A 26,283-nucleotide genomic window follows, 5' to 3' on the forward strand; every position below is an offset into this window, starting at 1 on the left:
AAAAAAAACTCCTCTTCTCCCCCAGATAGATACTTAACACTTCAGCAAAAGATATTTACTGATGGACCTTCTACTTATTATTCCCTAATATGCAATCCAGTAGCACCTACAGTTCAGAGGAAGAAGCAGCTCCAGCTTGAACTTCTTACCAGTTTTATATGAACTTAAATAATACACAAACAGCTGCTAGAATAAAGATAGCATATAGATTTGATGAAAGACAGGCAAGACATACTGGAGGTTTGGATGGGGAGAAATTTAATGAAATACAACAAGGGCAAGTGTAGAGTCTTGCATCTGGGAAAGAACAACCCCAGGTACCAGCATAGGCTGGGGACTGAGCTGTTGGAGAGCAGCACAGGGGAAAGGGACCCGGGGGTCCTGGTGGATGGAAAGATGACCATGAGCCAGCAATGTGCCCTTGGGGGCAAGAAACTCAGTGGCAACCTGGGGTGCATTAGAAGGGGGCAGCTAGTAGGGTGAGAGAGGTTCTCCTTGCCCTCTACTGTGCCCTGGTGAGGCCACATCTGGAATATTGTGTCCAGTTCTGGGCCCCTCAGTTCCAGAAGGACAGGGAACTGCTTGAGAAAGTCCAGTACAGAGCCACAGAGATGATTAAGGGAGTGAAACATCTCCCTTATGAGGAAAGGCTGAGGGAGCTGGGGCTCTTCAGCTTAGAGAAGAAGAGAATGAGGGTGACCTCACCAATGTTTATAAATATGTGAAGGGCAAGTGTCAGAAGGATGGAGCCAGGCTCTTCTCAGTGATGTCCTATAGTAGGACAAGGGGTAATGGGTACAAGCTGGAGCATAGGAAGTTCCATGTAAACATAAGGAAAAGCTTTTTCACTGGGAGGGTTACAGAGCACTGGAACAGGCTGCTCAGGGAGTTTGTGGAGTGTTGTTCTCTGGACACATTCAGAACACACCTAAATGTGTTCCTGTGTGACCTACACTTATTGATCTTGCTCTGGCTGGGAGGCTGGGCTAGATGTTCTTTCAAAGACCTTTCCAACCCCTAACATTCTGTGATTCTGTGAAAGTCTAAGTCTAACAAGAACACCAACAGTTCTCCCCATCCCAAGCTGAAGAAGGATCTTAGAGCCTAGAGTAGTGACACGTTGCTTTTTAGATTCAATAAATTGTATGTAGGTGCAAAGACAATAGTAAAAAAAAAAAATACTGCCTATTATGTTATCAGCTGATCTGGTTCCCTGAAAATGCCTAAAACTACTGGACTGGACTGCCTCCTAAGTACTGTCTGGATGTTTGAGGGGCATTCAGGCTAGAGAAAAAAAGCCTCAGGGTGGACCTTACCTAACTACATAAATATCTAAAGGGAGGGTGGAAAGAAGACCGAGCCAGTGTCTTCTCAGTGGTGTTGACAGAAAAAGAGGTAATGAGCATACTCTGAAATACAGGAGATTCCCTCTGAACTTCAAGAAATTTTTTTTTTTTTTTACTATGATGTTGACTAAGCACTGGCACAAGTTGACAAGAGATACTGTGAAGCTGCCATCCTTGAAGGTAATCAAAAGCTGTCTGGACACGGTCCTGGGCAAACAGCTCTAGGTGGACCACAAAAACTCCAGAGGTCCTTCCGATCTTGTTTATCTGGGTGATTAGAATTTAGCCCTTAGCCTGAAATGTGGCTTTAGAGTTAGAGGAGATAGGGGTCAGACAAAACCAGATTTCTGCTATCCATAGGCACAGCTGCAACTGTCTAAGGTTTCAAGCTGTGTTAAAAGGCTCAGCCAGCTCATTTTCACCTCAATTTGATTTGTCTGACCTTGCAGCAAGGTGTTTCACTAGGCAGTCCAATTTGCATGCACAGCACAGAATACTTCAACAATTAATAGTCTTGTTGGCATTTCTAGAAATGTATAAACTACTGGCATATATGGATTATGAAATTACCTAGAGAAGCTATACCATTATCTTGACAATTTAAGCTTATGGCCCACCACAATGATAAAAATCCCCATGTATGACTGCCCCGTGAGTTCATGCCTATTAGCTCAAACCCTCAGTGTTCCTGCAGATGTTTTTGCAGATGCAGATGTGCAGGTAGACCTGCATATGGCCCAGATGGCTGTTGCTCTGGCTAATTAAAACTGAATGCTTCCAGGCAAGATGAGGGCAGTTTTGTTCTCCCTATCCTTTCTCCAACCATAGCCCTTGACTCAAAAAACCAGGACCTGAAGTAGCAAAACTATTAAATTTCAAGATTAATAGGAAGATGTATTTTCATTTAAGAGTCAAACAACATACAAGTGAGCTGATGTTCTGGAAGCAGTACAACTTTGGCAACACAAAACTCTGAAGCAGATGAAAAAGCCTACTCAAAGCCACTAAGTCCATGTTTATATTACCAGAAGCTTAACATGAAGCTCTGCAAGCAAAGTAAGCACATCACAGGTGTTGCTTCCAAACACATTCTATAAGGATGAGATATTTAGGTGATGTCTAACCTTACATCAAAGCTGGACTCTTATAAGCATCCTCTTATACTGGACTTTTCAGGACATTGACAGCAGATGGATACATTCCATTTGTGAGAGGCCCTCCATCTTATCACTTCTCTGCATCAACATTCAGCTCAGCTCTTTACTATAAATGGAGCATAATTTGCTTTGTGTGTGCTTATCAGCTATACCTATATGACAGCATAGGTCTGCATTTCCTATTTGTATGCAACACTGAATAAATTTAAAGTATATTATTGATGCACTTAAAAGCGGATGATGATAAGAATGATACAAGCACTCTGGAAAAAAGAAGTTACTAACATTCCTTGATGACCAGGCCTGGCATGTACCTTCAAGGAAAGCTATAATGCCAGTGATTTATTTTCAGTACATAAACATTTCCTAAACACAGCCCATCTCCCAATACCAGTGATAACCACAGTGACTCAGCATTATACGAATACATTTCTTCACTGGACAGCACAACAAGCAGAGATAACATAATGTTGAATATTAAAATAAAAAGCAGCTTTTGAAGTCACTGTCACTCTGGGAAAGAGAGGCCAACAAGTACACATTCAGTTCATGAAATTAAAAATCAGACATGAGCTCAAATTCTGCAATGGCTTACCTCTGTTATAAAAATGGCGTTAGCTCTAAGGAGTTATTGAATTAAAAACAAAACAAACAAAAAAAAGTGAAAAAGAGGAGTTTTGGTTGAAAAGCCATGATTTTTGAAGATGAAGAACAAAACAAAAACAAAGCAAAAATGACACAATCTGTCCCACACACTAGTACTGTCCACCCCGTATTTCATGGAACCAGAAGTTACTAAAATACACCAACTTAACCCAGAAAGAATGGCAGAAAATTAAATTTACTGTTAGTAAACCTCCTTTATTCAAGGAAAAGCTACACAATTGCACATGGACAGCCTACCAGGCCATAAGGCAGGAGAGCTGAAATCACTGACAGTTAAGGAGGCCAATTATATGTATCCTCCCAATTAAATATCCCACCACGTGGCAAATGAGGTTATTTGACAACAGATGAGTGATACAAAGCCTTAAATTACGTATGCTACCCAGCAACAATGCTTATAAAATAACCTCCCCCATCACACAAGTAAGAAGTTAAATATCATATCTGCCTCAGACACACAGGCTAATATCCAGTACTGGACAGGCCACATAAAATTTTTCACATGCATAGAAATATTTTTTTAAGAACTAGTGTCTTAGAATAATAACTATTAGCTTTACAAGGAAAAAATGCATTATAAAACCCTAAAGTTTCAAGAAAGGAGAACACATCTCCAGAAAATTAGTGAATGTGTGTGACTGCAGTCACCCAATTCATCATTCTGATGTCTTATGCAGATGAGACAAAACCAGACCACTCAGCCAGACTGTTGCTGCAGGCAAGTATCTCACACCAGCATGAAAAATCCCACCAAAGTTAACAAATATGGTGTTATGCACAGAAATTCAGCTGTAAATCCTGGTTCATTTTCTCCTCAAAAATGTTACCAGTGCTTAGCTGACAATAGACAGCAATCTGGAAGCCAGCAAGTTTTAGAACTCTGCTGTTCATCCATTCTTCCAAAACACAGATGCACATTACACCAGAACACTGGAAACCAGCTGATCAGATGCCATTATGAAATCACAATGACACTAGAAGAATAAAAGTGTGCATCCTTCTCACTCCAGCTTTTCCGAGCATGGCAGAGGAAAAAGCCAATACCTAATAGCTTGAAGCAGCAACAACAAAAAGAATACATTTCTATGTATTTCTTTTTTGTTCTCTATCAGCTTACAGAGAGACAAGAGCTCTGTTTTTTCAAATACATTCACAAAAAATGGAGTTGCTAATTCCTATTTTGGAGGCTTACTGTATCAAAAACTATTCCATTAAACTTGATTCCTGCCTGATCTTTCCTCCTTGAAGCCTCAGCTAAGCTCCTTTTCTCCAAGTTTGGGTATTTTATTTTTTAATGTAAAAACAAGTCATAGACAATACCTCAGAAGTAAACCTCAGAGTGGGAGCTGCAGGAGCTCAGTGAGGAGGTCTCATTTCAAACTAACATGTTTTTTACACGGTGTCTCCCTAGAGGCCTATGAACAGATGCCAAGTCAGTTTACACAAGGCTGCTTAACAACTGCCAGGGAAAAAACCAAACTACAAGCCAAGATTTGAAAAAAGCATTAAACCACTCTGGAAAATGCAAGAAGAGGTTAACAGTGTGCTTTGAGAGTTGGGCAATGCAGTACCAAGTGGATGGTGCCTTCAGATAAGTTGTGTGAACAGCTTTCACACAGGCTTGGAGAGCTACAACAGAGCGAGTTTTCCTGTCACTAAAAATCAGTAAGTCACCTTGCCAATAGATTATATTCAAACATACCACCAGCTACAAGGAAAAAGTTGAAATTTTGAAGTACAAACTTTTAAGGAAAAAAAAAAAAAAGAAAGAGTTGAGACCCTGAGACTCTGTTGTACTACAAAGGCCAGAAGCATTCACTTTTTGCCATATAGTAATGCTCTGGCATCTTTCTGTCATCCAAGACCATCTGCCACCTAGAAGTCCTTCATATATGGCACTCTACCAAGGATCTTGTCAGCTGCTTCAAAACGTAAGCATTTTGTCAATACACATAAAATCCTTTTACAATAAATCTATCAATCAATCTCCAGTAATATTTATTTTTCCCTGAATAGAGTCCCTGTCTTTATTATTTTAACTAACTTCCGTCTGGGCTGCTGCTTAGCTTCTCTGCCACTCAGGTGTGGCTGTTCTAGCAGTGCAGTCTCTAAAAGAAAAAAAAAGTTGTGATCTTTAACTCCCCTGTCTCCTAGATACTTTAGACTCACTAAAGTGCTGTACATAATCCTTTAAAGCCACAGGTGAAAGACACATGTACATACAGCACCTAAATATTAGTACAGCAGGAATCAAGGCATGATTAAAACTGCTGACATTCTAGCATGAGAAACAGCCTGCCACGTGATTTTTCTGCCAGTAGCTTTGTTCTCCTGTATTCTCTGCCTGTACATCATTCCCCAAACACATCATATCCTGTGCTCTTCTGCATAAGGGAAAAATACCATAGTCTTTACCTGGGCATGTGTTGGAGCGGTGAGAACCTTGCAATTACCTTGTTACTTCCAAACATGGAAGCTGCATTAGGTATTTCTAGCACATTTCTGCTCGTTTGGAGAGGGGAAGAAACAGGGACAAGTCTGTTAGAGACACATGCAGCACAGTAAAGGTTTTCTTGAAGCAGACACACCTTGAGCCTCTCAACATCAGACACCTTGTGCTGTGCTTGGTGCTATTTCCAAACGCCTCCCTTCCTCAAGTGTACAATCTGAAGAGCATTTCAGTTGTTTGGGCCATTGCCTACACGCCTTGACTCACTGAGGGCTTGCCTCGATTTCTGCTACTTTCAGCAAAAACTGCAGAGCAGAACAGACAAGAGAATTGTTCTGTTGTGCTCCTGTGACTAAAATGAAGCAAAAGAAAAAAATACTAGGGCCGTCACCTGCTTCAAAGAGCAACCACAAGCACTGGATTCATGCCTTTGAGGGACTAAGGATTCTACAGTTCTAGGTCTAGTACAACAGCTAGCCAAGACACCATCCCCTCCTAAGTCCTTACTCAGAAATCATAAAATCTTAGCTTTCCTGATTTTAATTAAGTCCCTCACGCCCTCTTCATCCCTCCCTCCCCCACACCAAAGGCTTCCAAAACCCGACCAGATTAATGTAGTTGACTATATTGCCAGGTGGCAGAAAAAGACTGCAGATGGACACAAGGACTTTTCTAGACAGATTTGCTCAGGTCACCCACATCTATAGTTGTCCCTTGACTGCAGTGTCATTGCTGCTCCTCCCCTCTCACCTCCACAAGGTAAGGGATAGTAAAAGGTCTCATTGAAGAGACAAGGACACAGCTTTGAGTCATCTTCTTCATTCGCAGTCCTATAAGGTACTAGGTCTAAGTGGTAACAACATGTCTTCTAGACCACAAACCAGACATGTATTATTAAAGACAGCTATTTGTATTCCAAAGTCCATGCTTGCATTTATTCACAATACCATACACACCCCTGGACATTTATGTTTCCAAGAAATATGAAATAAACTAAGGCAGTGCACTAAACTTCAAGAGATAAATATTTGCTAGTTGAACTGTATGCATGTGTTTTATTTACAGTATGAAAGTGTCTATAAAAATGACAAGCTTAATTTGCTACGAGAAATTCTACCTGAGCATACAACTCACTTAACCAAGAAATGAAGAAACTATTTCCTGAATCCCTTATCTCATCAGCTAAGGTTTTTTCACCAGGTTGTAAATAAGTCCCCATTAAAAAACCAACCAAACAAAAAAAAAGCCATCAAAACAGCAGCAACAAAAAAGAATGACAAGAATTAAAAAGAAAGGAAGACTGAACATGAATCATGTAGCCATGAACAGACTACAGATGAAGTCAGCTTAAAACTGTTATTCCTTCTCTACTCATGCAATACGAGCTCTGAATCTACTGTTAAATGTAGCCTTTGATGGTAAAAGTGAAACTTAGGGGAGACAAGATAGTTATCAGCACACTTGATAAAGCAATGGCTAATGAAGCAGCAAGCTACAAGAACAATAAAGCCGATTTCTTTAAAGAATACCTTTCCCATTAACTTCATATAGCATCAGTGCATGCAGCTGAAGTATTAAACATAAACTCACCCAGAAAATCTAGCAGAGATAACAGCATACAAAGCACCTTAAGTTAAACTTCTCTCACAACTCTATAAAAATACCTCAGAATACAAAACACTAGAATGGAACTCCTTTTGGAATGCAGGCTATGGTATCTGCTAGAAATAGCACAAGGGAAGTCCTGCTCTGGAACAACACTTACTAACCTTGTGCCAAAGTCACTGCAGAAAACGTCTCAAGTCGCACTACCTCCCATACAAGCGTCTGAACAAGCACTCAGATTAAAGCAACCAACTGAGCTTCGTATTCCCCTCTTAACGTTTTACTTGCTGGTCAAAAAGCGTCTACGCTTATCTCTACTTTCTCTGCCTGACACTGAAGGACTCGGCCCAATGTCAAAAGGGGAAAAAAAACCCAGAACACCAAAAAACCTCACAAAAACCCAAGAACCAAACCCAGCCCATCACGCACCCTACATACCACGGAGCCGATTTCGGGAAGGCAGCCGCTCCAAGCCCCGTCCCTCCGCTGCTAGGAAAGCCGCCCCGGGTAGCAGCACCAGCACCGGCACCGGCAGCAGCCGCGGCGTCCGGGCCGGGCAGCTCAGCGCAGCGGGCGGACCCTTCCTTCACCTTGCGGGCTCGGGCGGACGCCCCGGCGCAGCGCGGTGCAGGGCGGGGGAACCGCGCCCGCCCCGCGCAGCCCGCTCGCCGCTCCGCGCACCGCCAGGGCCCACGGGGGAATGCAGAAGGGGCGGGGGAAAACGACCCGAGATCGTGGAGCGGCAAATCTGCTCCCAACCCTCCTAAAAATGGCACGGCAGGCCCAGAGCTCCCGCCCGCCCCGCCTCCGGAGCCCCTGCCCACCGCTCACGGGTGGAACGGAGCCGCAGGGTACGCGGGTCCCAGAGTCGTCCGGGGCCGCCCCGCACAGAGCCCCGCCGCAGTGATTATTTTGGGGAAGTGTGGTCCCCACCGCCCGGCTCCCCTCTACGGTGTCTCAGCACCTCCCGCCGTACGGAGCGGTGAGGTGACGCCTTCTCCGGCACCGGAGGGGCGGGTAGCCCGCAGCTGCGGAGCACCCTCCGCCACTCGTCCTCATCCCACCCCTACCCCCACCCCCAGAGCGAAGGGCCACGGAGTCCGCCCGCCCTCTGGAGAGAAGAACCCCGGCCGCACCCTCCCCGCAGCCCCGCGGAAGCGTCACCGCCGCCACAGACAAGGCGCACGCCGAGCTCTGCGCGGAAGCACCGCGGGTGGCGGGGGAGAGACAGCGCTGGGGGGAAGGAAAAGCAGGGGACAGATGGAGCGGGTTGGAGATGACGCTCCTGCACTAATTTCTAACGCAAGTGGAAGTGAACTGAAGCTTTGTATTTTTGTTTTTTTTTTTCCTTCTTTCTTTCTTTAGTGCTGTGTTAGCTGTTTCATTTGCATACTGCGCAATTACGCAACGATTTACAGGGCACAGAGACGGATAATGCTAAACAAAAAGTCTTCTCTAAATGGCAAAAAAAAGTGCTTTTGCCGTGGTTACCCTTCCTGAAGTTAGCAGCCTCACATCATTAGTCGAGCAGTGGCTTCTGGTATGCTGACAATTTAAGTTGGAGAGGAGAAGAATTCTCCTTAAAGAGGCAAGATAAAAAGGTACCGAGCTGGAGAATTAATTTGTTCTGCAGGGCACCAGATTTCTTGGGGCACACACAATGCCACAGAGGGTCTTGTGGAGCAAATAACTCCTCTCTACTCAGAGGAAATTCTAACAGGGGACAAACAGTCCCACTGACAACAAAAGCAGCCTGGAGGTAGCAGGAGAGGCAGGAAAGCAACTTTTAAACAACTGTTGCAGAATTGTCCTTCCTGACGGACCTTTTAAGTTAACAGCAGTCAACTACTGCAAGAGCACAGCATTCACAGCAGTTGCTTCCCAAGCATCTGCAATACCTGAGACTTCATTATGGAGATCACGATCAGAAGAAAGATTAAAGATTAAAACAAACAAACAACAACACAAGAAAAAACACCAAAAAAAAAAAAAAAAAAACCCCAAACAAAAAACCCCAAACCAAAACCAACTCACTTGTCTAAACTGCTCTTCAGTTTCACATTTTAAATAGTGCTTTACTATGCAGTATACTTGGAAAGAATATTAAAACATTTACTTGGAGTCCTACAGCTTGCTAATGTGGAACTCAGTATTTGCTTTTGCATTGCCAAGCAAAAACTGCAGTCTAGGAATCAGTGGTAAAAAACAGAGCCCTGTCTTACAAAAGATAAGACAACTAAATGCTCTGGGTTTAAGAGCAGTAATGATCAAGGAACATATTTTTTTGGGAAGGTTCAAGTCCTAGGAAGAGATTGCTGCTCCCTTATGAGCTTAAGGCATCTTTAAAAGGCTGCATTATATTCTAGAATTGCAGTTTAAAAATATCAAGGCACAAAACTCTACAGCATCACATTTTCTCCCTCTGTCATGGCCAACTGATTTCAGTAGCTCTGATGAAAATTCAAGTTCACACCTCAGCCTATCCCTCTGTGCCCAAATCTATGTGCTTCCAGATTAGAATAAGGCTTCTGCAACACCTACTGAGACTGTTCAAGTTCAAGTAAGGTGAAATTACAATTTCACCATATGTTTTGCCATGCTCCACTGTAGAAATCTATTTTAGTCCAGCTTGAAGCAAGATGCCAACACAATTAGAGAATCCTAACTACCACTGTAACACCCACTGTTGCAACAATTTCCCCCTCATCCACAAATAAAACTGGCAACTTTAATACAAGACTTTCTTAACTATAAAACTCCATGTAAAAAAACCCAAGCTTGCTCCAATCTGCTAGAGTTTGATTCAAGACTAGGAGACTTGGGACTGGAGACAAAAAGGCCTGGAAAGGGAAAAAAAAAGTAATCTTAAACCAAACTTAGACAATGAAGCCAGTGTTTGCAACTCATTGTTAAGTAACTGGAAGAGCATCAACACAAACTTCATTTCGAAACACAGCTTACTGATGACAACAAGAGCCTAACTAAGGAATTGCTGTTACCACAATACAGGAAGGTAAGTTTATTCCATGGTATGAGGGTACCTTTCAGAGGAAAGAAAAATACCAGATCTCCTGCCTCAGGAATTAAAGACCTTGACATACATTCTCAGTTGAAGCATTGTGTTTAACACCACATGATATTTGTCACTAGGAAAGCCAAAAGTTCAAGAGGCAGCATTCACACACCCACTAAGCACACGGTCTGAAAATCAAATTCAGGAGCACTACCGTTCAACACTTCAGTTAGCCAGTGCCAAAAAAAGATTAATTTTCTCAGTATTTTAACCTTCGAGTCAGCAAAACAACTGCTTTATTGAATTTTAGCATTTGAAGCATTCAAGCAGTAGTTTGTAAGCAAAATTTGAGTCTCTTCTGAACACCTGATCACTAAGATATGCTTCTAAAGAAATAGTAGCTAAGTTCCTCTACAAGACAATGAGGTTTCATCAAAATATTCAGTATGCAAAAGGACACCTTACCAACAATATGAAGTTCTGTGGAGTTATTTTTGTAACAGGTGCACAGGGAATTAGCAGAACTAAACTATTTAGACCCTTTGTAGACCCACACAGCACAATACATACCCCTTCTTGCTTTGTGAATAGGTTGAGGCAGTCAGCCAGGGCCTCACAGGTTTCCTGGGATACTTCAGAAACCACATCAATTTTTTGCAGGAGGGGAAAAGATATTCCTGGAAGCACAGAAGATTAGTAGTGTTAGGTTAAAACTGTAAACTACAGAATCTTCTATGTAATACAGACATAACATTCATATTCAACAGGAAGGGTGGTGAACTGCAATATCTGTGTGAGGGAAGAGAAAGCCAAAGTAGCACTGAGGGATCATAAGTTCTTCTGCATCTTTTCCCTAGTACTGGTTTAAGTGGCATATGAATGGATCAGGTTTCTCTTTCAGCATGGCTTAGAAAGCAGAAGTAGTCTGCCATGGCAGCAAAATACTGAAAAAGTGACTACCAACAACCTCCTTTAAACCACTTTCTAGATTTAAAAGCCTCAGAGTTGCCATGTGGCATTTCAAATACAAAGGATATAGTCCACTGGGTTTAATATAAGTTAAAGTGAGAAAGGTTTGGGGTTGTTTTTTTTTTTTTTTTTTTTTTTTTTTTGTTTGGGTTTTTTTTTTTCCCTTTCTGTTGTGGTATTATATAGAAGAGAAAAAAAAACACAGCAAAAACTTAGCACAGTGCCTGTGGAGATTTACGTTTGAAAAATAGATGGGATGTTACAAGGCAAGGACCAATATGAAGGAAATGAGATCTTATTTTCATGGCCTCATATTCTGAATAATAGCACAGCTTGCCACCACACATCCTGACTTCTACAACCATTTATAGAAGGGGCTACATGTCTAGAGCCAGCAGGAAACCACGATAACTCCCCAGTCAGCTGGTAGAAATTATGTAACATTTAAGTTCATCTTTGAAGTTTTGTGATGTGCTGCAATTCCTCAGAAGTCAAGCAAGCCATCCTATCAAGCAGCATACTGGTTGCAATTGCTTGTTACAAGTGTTTGTTAAAGAGCCACAGGCTCCAGGGTTAATTTGACACCATTCAATAATGCAGATGCCTCAAACTGATGTCATACAAATGAAGATTAAGAGGTCCAGCAGCAACAGTTCTTGTATGTATTTTGCAATTTATCCTGCTTGTGCAGGACAAGATGTGGTACATATCCATGCATGAGTTACTGTCTTTGATCACCTCACTGCTGACTGGAATTAGGAGTCTCTACTTACAGCAGCCATCCAATAGAAGGAGGGGCAGTCTAGTGCAGGAGCAGGAGGTATCTTTATGATAAATAACATCCAGGTATCCCAAAGATACCTGGGGTTAGAACAGAATGTTGAAACAGTTATGGAGGGATTTTTTAATATCAGGCCCCAAGACAGCCATTTTTGTATTACTCAAAACCTCTTATGAGAAGTTCCACATCAAAGGACTTAAAAATTTGCAATCTTCAGTAGCCAGAGGAGTCAAATACTTTAAAGATACCACATCAACCCCGTGTGAGAACTGGGTGAGGTGCAGAAACTCTCTATTAGAGGTGTGACATGAGTCAGGAAACAGCCCACTGACCCATCAAGTTTAACATTCATTGGGAAGAAAATAGGAACTTCGTACTGCTTTTGGCTAAGATCAGCATTTCTTAGGAAACACTGCTTTGGCTTTGCTACGGGTTTTAGTTACTCAAATTGTTGTGGGGTTTTTTGTTGTTTTGTTTTTGTTTCTTTTTTGTTGGGTTTGTTTATTTTTAAGTTACTGTCCTCACCCACTGGTACTTCAGGTCAGAAATATGGGGTCAGAGAAACTGCCCCTACACTTACCAAAGGGAATTTATTGCCTTGGAGTGATTTTCAAAATGTTTTGTGAATAATTCAGTCTTATAGTATTATTAATTACAAAGGCTTCCCAGTAAAACACTCATGTGTTATGAAGCCTTACTTTTCCTTACTATATTTTTTTAATTAAAATTTACTAAGTGCAAGATAAGTTAACATCACACAGTAATTTACCCTAATAGCATATGGAGAAAAAGCTGTATTTTAGACTACTTTTGGGAAGCCACAGGGATAGGAAAAAAAAGAACTTTTCCACACAAAAACTACTGTTCTGCTGCAGACTACAGATTTGTCCAGATAAACAACTTGTTCTCTATCCTGAGCTTCATAAATTTTAATAAAAATATGTAAATTTGGCTCAGGTTCAAAGAAGCAACAGTTAAATGTTCTTACAGAACTCTTGTGCATTTAATACAGGAGCAACTTCTGAACAACTTTAAGGCATTAAATGAAAAGAGCTCTAATCTCTAACAGCTTGAGATCTGTGACATTTTTTGACAGGCTGCAAAATTCCAGGTGTATGTTATTTTAAGAATTATTATTTAAAATGAAGCCTGAGAAGTTCAAACCAGGCATAAAACTCATGGCAGAGGTCTGGAATATATCACATCACACCATGTCTCCAGTTCCCTGTATGGTATTTCGATTTAACTTCACATCATGTTTATCATGCCTCAGCCTTCACTACAAGAATTTTCTGAGGGGAAAACTAAATTAAGACAACTAGGTCTTTGAACCTGTCAGGGGTCACTTATGCTCAACAATAAGCTACCAACATATATATATATGTATCTTTTTTTAAAAAAACAAACCTTAAAATAAACCCTTGCTTTATAATCCTATGATACTACTCAGTAAGCACTATATCTAAAGGCACTTTCACTGCATTTACAACAACTAATAAAATTTCTCTCAATCAGCAGACTTAGTTGTATCTCCAGAGCTGAAAACTTAGTTCTTAGAAATTATGTTACATTATTTGAACCTTTTTAATGAGGAAAATAGTCCTATATTTTCAATCTCCTGAAAATTTAATTTCACTGACATTAAAGCACATGTTGCTTAGAAGAAAAAAATAGCTGCCTGGTAACAACCTGCACTTTAGAAAAATAAGGTTTACCTTTTGTAGCATCCAAAGATTTAACCATTGCAAGAAAGTCTGAAATCTCTTTACTGAGTCTTTGTTGGCATGTTTGTGCTTTCTGAAAGACAGGAAGGATTACTAAGTCAGAAGTGCCTTATTCTGAAGAAGGTACACATTTATTCCCTCAGCTGAACTGAAATTTTTAAATGTGGAGAGAATTTTAATAAAGATTGCCAGTGGCAGAGCCCGGTACTTTAAAACTGAAAGAAATTGAAATACGTTCAAAGACACACAGACAAATAGAGGATTTATATACATTATATTTGCTTTTGTTTAAATTGGCATGGCAAACCAAACCCCAAAAGCTATGTTGTGTGTGCCACTTCTGTTTTTCCCCCTCTTTTTTATTAAAAAAAAGTTTGAAAATACAGAAAGTCCCATTGCTTGTTCTTTGATAAACCTAAGGCCAAAATAAGCAGGCACAAAAGTTAACTAATGTATGGCAGGTACAGTGATATGCAGGAACCCACACCAAGATCATATTCCAAGCCTGCATTTAAACGTGGGGTCAGTTATCTGTTAGATATCACCATCTTCCTCTCTAGACTGCTGTGAACTGTCAGCCACAGCTACCCTCCTATTTTTGCCCTGCCATGGGATACTTTGAGTTCTTGTACCAAAAGGTATGGTACAAACTACTTGGGAATTCAGCCGTATGATTGTTACACAGCAGTGTCAACTTTCCCTTCAAGTAAAAGGTTTTAGAAGTATATATACAGCAAAAAACAAGAATTACAGGATGCTGAAATTATCCAGGAAGACTCCTTTCCATTGGAGGTCTGAAAAATAGCTGTACAATGCTTCCCTAAGGTGACTTGAGGTACTAAAGGACCATTTATTTCTAGGCCATTTTATTGCCAGCTTTCTGGCAATAAAATCAAAGTTACCTTCCAATCTTGTTGACACCAAGTACAGTGCACAGGGCTCCACCTCCTGGCTGAAAGTCTCAAGCAACTTTCCACTTTGCAGTAGTGCTGGTAAAACCAAAACCCACAACCCTGTAGCTATGATACATCTATGATACATCTTCTGTGTACAGCCCAAACAGTAACACATGACAGTAATCATTGCAATTACAAGCAGCAGCTACGCAACCCTGAGATGAAAGAATCATTACTTCTAGACAAAAGTATACTGAAGTATTTCAACACAACAGCAATCTGCAACAAGTCAAATAAATACTCTATACATACTTTCAGAGTATCCTGCAGTTCTGTAACAGATACTGTATCATCTTCCTCGTCATCACTACTCAACTGTTCCTGTGTGCAGTAATGAGTGCTATATGCAGAGTGGTCTTCTATTGCTTCCAGCCAACTCTGAACAGAAAAAGACAAAATTAATAATAAATATTTCAAAGGTCATCCCCAGAAGGCAGCAACATGCACACAGAAGAAAAAAATAAAATCTTCTATGCACGTGAATAAAATATTCATTAGTGAAACAAGACACCTTAAGAAACAGGAAAGACTGCTAAAAATTGTAATGTATTGAAGATGTGATACTCTGTAGTCAAGAGTGCTACAGACTTCATTCAAATTGTAGAGCACAAACTTTAAGCCCACCTGTTAGTCTATCCAATGTCACAGAAAAAACAAAACAAAACAACAAAAAAACCACCCCAACAACAACACAACCTGCATCTATTAAGACTGTAGGGAATGTATTTTGCATCTTTCCTGCACTGACAGCAAGACCCCGCAACAAAGTCTGTCTTTTTGTGCATGACAGACTCTGTGTACAGTTCTTAACGTTAAAGATTCTTTTCCTGGTCATTTAACCACAGAGTGGCTGAGGTTGAAAGGGATGTCTGGAGGTCTTCTGGTCCAACCCCTCCAGCTCAAGCAGAGTCTCTTAGAGATGGTTCGCCAGGACCACGTCCAGACAGCTCTTGAGTTTTTTCAAGGATAGCAAGTCAGTCCTCAGCCCCTCTGGGGAACCTGAGCCAGTGCTCAGTGCCTGTCATTTTTTCTTATGTTCAGGAGGGAACCTCCTGTGTTGCAGTTTGTGCCCTTTGCCTCTGGTCCTGTCACCAGGCACTACTGATGAAATCTTGGCTCCATCCCTCCCTTGAACTCTCTTCATGCATTTACATGCACAATTCTCTATCTTGATAAGATAACCTTAGGACTTCTCTGCTCCAGGCTGAGCAGTCCCAGCTCTCTGAGCCTTTCCTAGTGTTAGTGAAGGTCTGGTCCCTTTAATAACCTAAGGCCCTTTGTTGGATTCTTCAGTATGTTTGCATTTCTCTTGTACTGGGGAACCCAGAACTGGCACAGTACTCCAGTTCCCTCCTATTGTGCTTCATCTCTAGTTAATACACCCACAGAAGTATGATGGTAACTATGGCACAAAGATTCCTAAAGAAATAAAAGCTATTCTTGTTTCAGATCAATCCTTACAAAACTATAACTCATTAGGTCATCTTGGAGCATGGCTATGAGCAGACTGTACCATTAAACATGGCTATGAGTAGACTGTACCATTAAACATTCTTTTCTTCAGAATAGTGAACTCTGAAAGAAAGTGCAACAAAAGGAAGTTGCAATAGTAGTTGACCACATGGAGAAGTTAAAGAAAAAGAGGAAGTTAGATTTCAGGACATAAAACAGGCACAGAGCCGTACAACATAGTGGTATTTATTTTTAAGACGAGAATGACAACCTGATTATTTTTGCTACTTAGTCTATAGTTATGCTAGAAGATTTAATATATGCACTTACGTCACCAACTCTTGATGATCAAGATACTGAACTCACTAGTGATAAATCCATAGCAAGTGAAATGCAAATTATTATAGGCATTATTAGATTTTACAGCCTTTTTTAAAGAGTCATTATTACCTCTCTAGTTTGAGAAGGATGGCTATTTTTAGGAATCTTGAAACGATGAACAGTGTCATCAAAACATCTAACAGAAAAGAAGCAACTGTCTGTAGATTTTACCTAAAGCAAGATGAAGAAAAACAGTATAATTAGTATAGGGAATCAGTAAGAGGAGACAAAACTGTTGAGTGATTATCTACTTTTACTCTTAACTCAGAAGTTTTTGCCTCAGTTTTGATACAAAACAACTTTAGTTCAAAAAAGGCTTGGTCAGAACAGTTCTGCAACGTGTGCTGACTAGCTCTTTTCATCAGGAGTGAGAATACAGAGGTTCTTGACGTGAAAATTTTATATTTGCACGAAGTCTAAGCAATGGTGCAAGACCACCAATATTAAGGAATTTGTACATATAGAAAAACAAGAGTAACTTCTAATAGAGTACTGTAATTTAACAGAACTTACAGCTCCAGTCTATATACTAAGGCAGGTTAATCACAGAAGAGAAAGTACTAAAGTGATTCTTAATGCATTCTCCTTAAACACTTAATTTTCCTGTGTATTACACATGACACCTGGCTTCTCTTTCCTCTGTCCTCTGTTCATCCTTTCCAGTCAAGGAAGTTTTCCTAAAGTCACCTTCAGTATTGAAAAGTGGATCTTAGTTGGAGAACTGATGTCACACAACCAGTCAAAAGCAGCCAGTGACAGCTACAGGAGGAACTGGAGCTTTGCTCTATCACATGCTTCAGAGTTGTTTTCTAACACTGAAGAGATGCTTTTCAGAAGCCTTAAGGTTGTGTAAATCTTCCTAACTCTGGAAGGAACTTTATTGCCACTTTACCTGCAAGAATACTTGGCAATAAACACTGGCTCTTCAAGAAATAATGCAAGATTTCCCCCTTTTTTTACAATAAAGTCATGCTTAGAAACCTAGCTAAAGTTTCTGTTGTCTAGGTATGGAACACCATCACATGAAAAGCATTTACAGTCACTTCACTTCCTACCGTGCAGACAGCTTGAGTTAGATGCTTGCATCCCTGACGATGATCATTATTAACTGCATCAGCTCTTAAAGAAAAAAAAAAGATTTAGTAAATTGAAGAAGATTAAAGCTGTTTAAATCACTTATCAAACATGTAAACACAGAACTTACTGTCTCCGATACCAGGAAAGAACTCCATGGTCTAGAACTATCCAGTAGAGTTTCCAACCAAAAAATCGTGAGCTCTAAAAAAAAAAAAAAAAAAAAAAAAAAAGCAAACCAAAAAAGGCCAAGTAAGGTTAAAAGCTGGAGTTACTATTCCCAGTAAGTTTAATAGGTTGAAGGCTATAACACAAAACTGACAGTCACTATGAAAACCCTTTAGGTTTTACATATCTTCACAATCAGTTTAACCCGAGAATATTTTGCAATTACAGTGCTATTCTTGGTTTTGGAAACACTGAAAAAAAAGGTTTTGTTGAGCCTGCTATTCAGAAAGAAATTAATTAATAAAATGCTGCATTTATTGACATTATAGAGGTTGTTGATCACCACATAATTCTACTGTATAGCATCAAATGAGAAACACAATGAGATATCCAGCTTCTACCTCTCACAGGCTTTAGTACAGTGTTCTGGTCTAAGAACAGTTCCTTATAATACAATTTAGAGTGGATATATTGGAAAATTTACACAGAAGGAAATTTCAGAGAGTCTTCAAAGATTTCATCAAGGCAGATAAAAACTAATCATTCATGTAGAATACTGAGAGAGCTTTTTTTAACAAGGGAAAACCAAGCTTTAAACAAGTATTTAACTGACATTTGTTTTTTTAAAGTTTTTAGATTTCCAGAAGAAGGTGAACTTGTGATAAAATATTATAGATTATTGGAGAATAGCACATCTATCCAGGAAATATATAGCACAGAACATTTTGCCCACCACACAGACAAGGCACAAAACCTTACCACAGTGAAACTTTGCCACAAAAATTATCAAGGAAATGAAAAGAGATTTAAGGGATCGTAACCTTATCTGAGGTTACGATCAGAGTGCCATGAATCTAGTAACTGCTCCACTCAGCCAGGCCATATATAATTTAGCCAATATACTAAATTGAAGTCAAATAATTTTACAGATGTATTATTCAAGAGTTCCCTCATTTGTCAGTTCTCACTTAGGTACAGAAAATTACATACTTGGAGACCTTACAAGCTATTTTAGAACAGGGAATAAGACATACCTTCCACAGGAGACCTTCATATCGTCTCAGGGGTTTGTTGATAACCTGCACAGAAATTAAAGCTTAATAAGAATTGGTTCAAATAGACAGCCTTGGCAAGTGGCATTTAAAATGGGTATAAAACCTCCTACCTTTCCAGTTTTTCCTCCCAGTATCAGTTTCATTTCTGCACCTTGGGCTAGATCAAGGGGTGTCTGATCTGTTTAGTAATCAAGAGACAAGGCATGAGAATTTGATGCATATAAAGCTAGACATACTTAAAAATAAAGCACCGTGACACTGTGTTTACCCATTAAAGTTTGGCCCCATAAGCATTCAAGTTTACTTGGAACTGGGGAATATAAGCTCCTCAGAGTCAGAGGATTAACAAGGCTCTCAACCACCTTTGAGTTCTACTGGCCACAGAAGAGGCCTTTGCTCTTACTTCAGTTTGGTTTTGCACTTCAGCTATATATGTAGCAGTTCAGAACCTTCCCAAATACCAAGACAGAGGCATCTTCAATCAGATGACAAATACACGGTCTGTGTAACATCTGCATAAAATTTTTATGGATTTGCTTCCATTAGCAGCTTCCTTCTGAAAAGTCACATTGTCTGGGCCACACCTTCAGTCTTACCACTTTATTCGTTACCTGTGCTCAGTGTTTAGCATCAAGAAAACAAAAGCCAGACATAGTTAATGGTTAAGACAGACAGGTGGTAAAGTTACCAGTAATGGGTAAGTTTGGAAAATAAAAGTATGTACAATGAGTATTTTGCTACAATCCTTAAGTCTTTTGCAGTGTAGTCAGAGTGGGACTTCCCTTATTAGTGATACAAAGAGCTCATAAAGCACTGAGATTCCACCTGAAACAAAACTGTTATATTTATGATTCCTTCTAACACTCCCTGTATTTGCATTTGGTACTCACCATTTTTGTTCCTTATTTTAGGGTCTGCTCCATTTTTCAGAAGCTTCAATGCACAGTGCTTATGGGCACGGTATGCTGCACAATGCAATGGCGTGTTCCCCATCTGATCTGTACAATTGATATCAGGTGGTTTGGGCTTGTTCAACTGGAAAAACAAAAAACCAAAAAAACCAGCCTTGCTTACTTAACAGTTTTCCTCCCTCTTCATGCCACATATATTCTTTTCAAATTTAGCCATTCCTAATTAGGGTACTTTGGTGTAGATTTAACAAAAAAAAAAGAAGGCATGTAGGAAGTGTTATAAGAAGGGCAAGGACTACAATAACCCAGTAATATATTCACCTAGAGTAAGGAAAGTCAGTTTTTTGCTTGCTATGCCCTTTCTACCTCTATTGCACAACACTGATACATTTATCCTGCTCAATTACAGGGTGCCAGATAGAGTTCTCTGGGACTGCAGTTCAGTCATTTATATTGCTTGAGCAGCACTGTGTTTCTACAGCCAAAATTCTGCTGTTCTCTGTTGAGGACTCCCAGGCATAGTCTGAAAGTTGGCACAGGCCACAAAAATTGGCACAAATTTGTGTGGCCACCCTGTTTCAGAGAACAAGAACTTTGTACAGAAGTGTTGCCAAACTGCCAGCCTCAATGACAGAGCTACCCAAGGCCAGTTAGAAGCTCCGAGTTTAGTTGGTTTTGCTACATTCTGAGGTCTTAACTATTGTGAGAACTGAAGATGAGAGCACCTAGGTAATAGAGGTGGAAAAAAAAGAAAAAAAAGCTTTACATGGGCATAATATGAATGCTTCAAGAAATTGACCTGAAAGAAAAGGATCACTAAACATGATGCTACTATCCACCCTAAAATACTAGTACATTTCTACTTAAATGTGTCTATTGAATGTGTATATGGGAGCTGGACAAGATAATCTTTAAAGGTCCCTTCCAGCCCAAACCAATTTATGCAATATCCACCATTTGTATTAAAGCAGTCCTGTTAGGCTTAAATAAAGATAAGTTAAGTAGTATTAGGAGTCTAGTCACAAGTAGACCACAATGATTTTGGAGAAGCAGAGTTTAAGCCTTTTGCATTAGCCATGTGCTATCTTAATGAAATTAGTCTATAATAAAGAAATCCCATGACAGTAACTTAAACTGCTGCCAATAGTAGCCACCTAACTGTGCTTCAGAAATAGCCCTGTAAAAGATCAAGTGTTACAGCTGTCAGTTACACTACCATTGAAAAGAGGACACAAGCCAAGAAGAGACAGCTTGGGGAAGTATAACATGGTTAGCACTGAGGTCAAGCACTTGAGTCCCTGAGGATTCCCCAGTTTTAGCTCTTCCCAGCCAGCTATTTTACAATTGCCTTATCTCTGCCTCTCCAAACTTTTTGCCTCCACACCTTTTAAGCTACATGCCTGTGCTTTCAGCAGCTTGCACCTTGTTACAAGGCAGTATTTTGAAGTAAGTTTCATGCATCAGCTCATTGAGATTAAAAGCTCTCCAGTAATTTCAGTACATGTACAGTATGTTTTCAGAACTCACAGGAAGAACACACTGGTTTTGCATCAGGGAAATTAAAAAGCTTGGGTTAGTATTCAGCTACTGGAGGCAGCAAACATACTGCAATCTAGTGAGAATTTTGACATAAGATCAAAACCCACTGTTTGATTTCAAGAAACTTCAATAGAAGGAGTAGTTATAAAGTTAAAGCATATGCTAAAAAAGAAGAAAAATGGTCTGAAGTCCAATTAGAAGATTTAGAGAAACCACACCATTAAATTTTCTGTTCCAGACAACCGTTTTACAATATTCAGTACGGTATATTTTTGATTTTTATATATATATATATACACATATGTAAGAAAATTAACCATAAAAGGGTATCTTTCAAGTGGTGCCCTCTTGCAAAAGCAGGACAATTAGAACAATCATTAGTACTAATCCACTATTCTTCCATATTTTACAGCTCTGGTACTCTCTTTTTTTCAAAGGTGATAGTACAGAAAGTTCAAATCATAATTACAAGGATGACCAAAGATTTAAAAGCAGCTTCCATGCTAGAAGTTTGATAGACAAGAGCTCTTCAAACTAGAACAGGTAAACATAAAGGATGGAAATAAATTCTGAATAGGTGTTCACTCCAGCTTCTAGGCAGAAAGGTCAAATTTCTCAATATATATATATATATATATCTCACATTTGTGAATTTTCCATTCAGTGGAAGTATTCAGATTGCCTTGATGTCTTAAAAGGTATTACTAAAGGTAGTAACTAGGTAGAAAGTGTTCCATACCACATCTTATTCCCAAGGAACCTCTTCAGGTCTCTCAAAAGCTTGAGTTCAAGCACTAAGACCCTCCTTCAAAACCCAGCTGGCACTCACAAAAAACCAACCAGCTTATGTTAGTAGAGATAGAACCATTACACTGCTACTTATAACTGACTGCAGAATCTTTAGAAAACTGTAACATGAAAGAAGCTGAAAATCCTTTCTTTCTTCACAGTCTACAAAAAGGAGACTTTAAAACCCTTGAGGGGTTAGCACCTTAACATAACACAGTGCACAGTATTACTTTCTGAAATCACAGCACTTTGAAATGCAAAGCCTAATGTCACATGTTGCTACAATAGCACTACTGCTTGATCCACTTGGCACAAAATTATTACAAAGACTTGAATTCTTACCAAGGCAGTCAGTTTCCCTGTTTCACCCTCTCTTGCTGCTCCTAAGAGTTCTTCTTCCAGTTTCCTCTCCTGTGTCCTTTCCACTGCTATTTGAAGAAAACTCATATTTAAGGTCAGTCTTGATAAAGTAGCAAGTACATATAAAGTACAGCATTCAAGAAAATATTCCAAACAAGCCTAGAGAAACAAGAGCTTCCAGTATTATATGGGACAGGTAAAAATTGAATATTTAAGAAAATTATATCAGAGCAAAAATATTTTCAAAATAGTGTATTTTACAAGACATGTGGCAGTATATACACATATGCATTTTTTTAAACCCAATCCTACTCCCTAGTAAAAAATATATCCCTACCCAATCTTTCCTGTGTTCTTTCCTGTTTCTCTTCTTCTCTTACTGTTATCCTACTGAATTTTTAATTCTAACTTTTATACTCTAACAACACAGATGAGCAGAAGAAAGGACTGTTATCTGTGCACCTGCATGTGGAATAATGAGTGAGAACCCTTTTCACATATGTAGCCTGTGATGCTGGACACAGAGCTTCAGCAGCTTTTAGGGGTATCATATAATAATACCAGGATTCAGCCCTTGAACTCACAAAACCTGTCAGCAGTGAACATATGTAAGGATTTGGACACCATCTCACTCAATTCCAAGACCTCTGAGGCAATGGAGGAAATGAGGGGAAGAGGTTTTACTTTTATCCCCCTTTTGACATAACCTCTCAGACAGCAATAGCAAGTCCTAAACTTAATCAAGAAGGGGATCACCTTCACAAACTGTTCAAAATCTTGTTCTTCAGTGATTCTGTTGACAAAGCCATTTGCTATTCTTGACTTGAGTTTTTCCCTCTCCCAGTGAGCTAAGGCTGTGACTGCCAAACATCGTTCAGAGCTTTAGCAAGGATTACTCCAACAGGATTGAAATGTTCTCTTGAATAATGCTATTAGCATTCCTGATAATTAACTCTAGGTCACATGCAGACATATTGGGAAAAAGAAACCAGCTGTTCGCACTGAAGAACCAAAAATTAACCTTTTTAGTGATCAAATTTAAAGAAAAAGTTCAATTGAACTTCCATAACTTGCAAGAGAAAAAACAGCTTCTAGAATGTACAAAAATCCCACAAACAACACAAAAGCAGGCTATGACCTATAAAAGTTACCTTCCAACATATTCCTTATGTCCTTATCGTGAGTAACTTCTTTTGCAGTTTCTCCACTCCCATTAACAATAGAAGTATCAGCATTATGCTGCAAGAGTAACATCACCAGTTCCTGGAAAACAATTTGAAAAATACTTCTCTTATCACAAAGCCACAATCAGGCTTTTCAGCTACTGACATCCTATAAAATGAGCTGTGCAATGGCTGCTCAGCCCTGATGACATACGAAACCAGGAAGGGATGTTTTATAGAGATTGGAGAGTGGGGCTCAGTGCAAACCTCTCTAGCATCAGTCAAGCTGAAGGAACTAACCCAGGAGCTAAGTTATAGCTCAACAAACCTGCTTTGGTTTAAAAGCGAGTGTCTCTGGTGTGAATGCCAGATTTGACAGATAGAAATAGCTGATGGGCTCTTTTGACAAGAGTCAGTCCTTCAGAAGGGCCAAGATGTTATCCACAGAGGCAGTACTAGTTTGGGAACAATGGTGACGTGGGAAATAATCAAACTTGTCTCACATTACAGGCTTATGAAAAGGTCTTAAGTTCGAGTTTTCTATGAAGTAACAGCACTTCCAGATGTCGAATGCACCAGTGTGTCCTATCTTATAGTGTCTGCTCTCCTAAAGCCACTCAGATGAAAACAATATAGTCCCTTTCTATATAAATACACAGTTAGGAAGAAAAATGCTTACTCTTTTTACTGTGTCAAAGCAGGCACAAACACAAATTAATCTGTTGTACTTCATCAGTAGAAGGGATACCTTTACACACTGGTTTCCACATGATAATTAGTGCCTGCAGCTAGAGATAGTGCTAGGCTTAAGCATTTTCTCTGGCACACAGCAGAAGCAGAATAGAAGCAGCATCAGTTAGTTACACATGGATGCATAGTGCTGCAATGGATGGCAACTACTGTTTGTATCTGAGGGCTAAATCTTTACAAATGAAAAGCTAAAAATATATGACAAAGTATAATAAGGAAAACCATGGACCAGTCTTCTCCTGTCTTCAAGAAAAGATACTTGCACCACGGTTTTGTTTTGGACAGTTATAGCAGCTAGGCTATATGCCTAACTCTTTTGAACACCCTGCACCAAGGCATCTTTTTAAAGCGATACTATTGCTCGTATTTCCTTAATAATTCTACTACTGGAGCTTATAAAAAAGTGAACATACTTTACCTTGCGCCCTGTGAAAGCTGCACGATGGAGTGGAGTGTCCCCCATGTCATTCAGCACGTTCACATCTGCACCAGCCTAAACAGCAAGACCAAAAGACATATAAATGCCCTTTCAAGAAGAACTTTATAGCTCTTTCCTTTGACTAAGAGAAGCAGGAGAACACTAATATAGGCCTTGTGGCAAATCATATCAGAATTGTAACACTGCCATCCTGGAGGCAAAGGTAAAGTATATATGTAAGATTCATAACCAGCATTTTATAAACAGCTTCAAAAATGAAAAGCCTCCTGTGTTTTTTCCCCAGTCATCTCTCTCACTTTTGAAAAGAAGGTATGTATAAAATAAGTTTAACGCTGGGGATGGAGGTGGTGTTGTTTGTTAGGGTTTGTTTTGGGGGTTGTTAGGAAATACAAAAAGAAAAATAAAATCAAACTTAATGAAAGAACTGTGATTGTACTTGATAACATGCATATGCATATTACATCTCTATGCACAGTATCATGAGCCTTCTGCTGCTCCTGATCTAAAAAGTGACATTCTCTGTAGGCATCTCTTGCTGCTATTTCACTTGAAGTAAAGACATCCACGTCAGCATTAAGATGGCACCCTCTGAAAATTAACATTTCTCCTCCTTGCTTTTCTCTTCTACAACCTTTGTCTTGAATCTCCCTTCCTCTTTTCACAGATTTTCTCTATCCCACACGTTTTTTCTGAAAGAAAGACTGTTTGTTCCAGGATACCAAGAAATACTTAACTCTTATTTAAGCATTTCTTCTATACCACTTAACCTCTCAAAGAAGAGGGTAGGATATTTACAACTCTCAGATATGTTTAGATCACATAATTTAGCCAAAGATCTGCTGCCTGCCCAAAGCTAACTAATGAACAAATACTAGTTCCAGAGCTGTTTCTGATAATACCTCATTCACTCACTTTTTTGAGCACAAAGACCAGGCAGAAGTACAGACACACCTGTATATACCTAGCTTTCAGAGTTACACACCTTCCTTTTTGTATTCCTCCTATTCTTTAAATAATACCCTTTTAAGAGCCCTGTAGTCAAAGAAGAAAGTACAAAGTTACACATACTCTTCCAACTCTGGAAGTGTTAATAAACGCATGAAGTGACAAAACTTTACCTTCTTCTTTAAGTAGCTCACTTGGACTGAGAGAAGCATTATCTACAGAGCAGATGTGTAGGTTGGAGAAGAGCTTCTCATAGAAATCTCAACTTTGTTTTCTGCTTTAGCCACAATTATGGCTGGTAGCCTTTATTCTGAATGAAATTTGAGTTTAGATTGGCTACTTTTCCATTTGAAGCTGTTTAACAAGTTCCTGCTATGTAGGGTAGAACTTTTCAAACAGGAATGGGGTATAATGCAGCTAGCATTAACTCATCCCCCAGGATAGCTTCAGTTAAAAAAAAGCAAAACAAAAACCACTTGGAAACAACTGCAAATGCAATGCAAATGTGGCTATGAAGATACAAATAGGTGAGCTTTGACCACAGAGGTCCATCATTTCAAATCTTATCAACAGTTCATTATTTCAAAGATG

General features: G+C 39.7%; 1 protein-coding gene across 4 annotated transcripts in view; it reads right to left on the minus strand.

Annotated features, from left to right (window-relative positions):
- The window catches only part of OSBPL1A (oxysterol binding protein like 1A), a 74,982-nt gene that overhangs the window by 38,957 nt on the left and 9,742 nt on the right, over positions 1-26,283 (minus strand). For 2 of the 4 annotated variants that reach the window (XM_030444802.1, XM_008497585.2), the window contains exons 4-15: positions 24,727-24,801; positions 23,547-23,658; positions 22,378-22,463; positions 19,687-19,831; positions 18,907-18,974; positions 18,776-18,820; positions 17,704-17,777; positions 17,555-17,618; positions 16,569-16,670; positions 14,919-15,044; positions 13,702-13,783; positions 10,807-10,913 (exon numbers count right to left, since the gene is read on the minus strand). In XM_030444802.1, the coding sequence (XP_030300662.1) occupies positions 10,807-10,913; positions 13,702-13,783; positions 14,919-15,044; positions 16,569-16,670; positions 17,555-17,618; positions 17,704-17,777; positions 18,776-18,820; positions 18,907-18,974; positions 19,687-19,831; positions 22,378-22,463; positions 23,547-23,658; positions 24,727-24,801 (1,086 nt within the window). Of the gene's footprint in view, positions 1-7,661; positions 7,909-10,806; positions 10,914-13,701; positions 13,784-14,918; positions 15,045-16,568; positions 16,671-17,554; positions 17,619-17,703; positions 17,778-18,775; positions 18,821-18,906; positions 18,975-19,686; positions 19,832-22,377; positions 22,464-23,546; positions 23,659-24,726; positions 24,802-26,283 lie in introns of those variants that run through there. The other 2 variants (XM_030444804.1, XM_030444803.1) reach the window with 2 other exon arrangements.

The sequence above is a fragment of the Calypte anna genome, chromosome 2, assembly GCF_003957555.1.
Source record: "Calypte anna isolate BGI_N300 chromosome 2, bCalAnn1_v1.p, whole genome shotgun sequence".
Taxonomy (NCBI): Eukaryota; Metazoa; Chordata; class Aves; order Apodiformes; family Trochilidae; genus Calypte; species Calypte anna.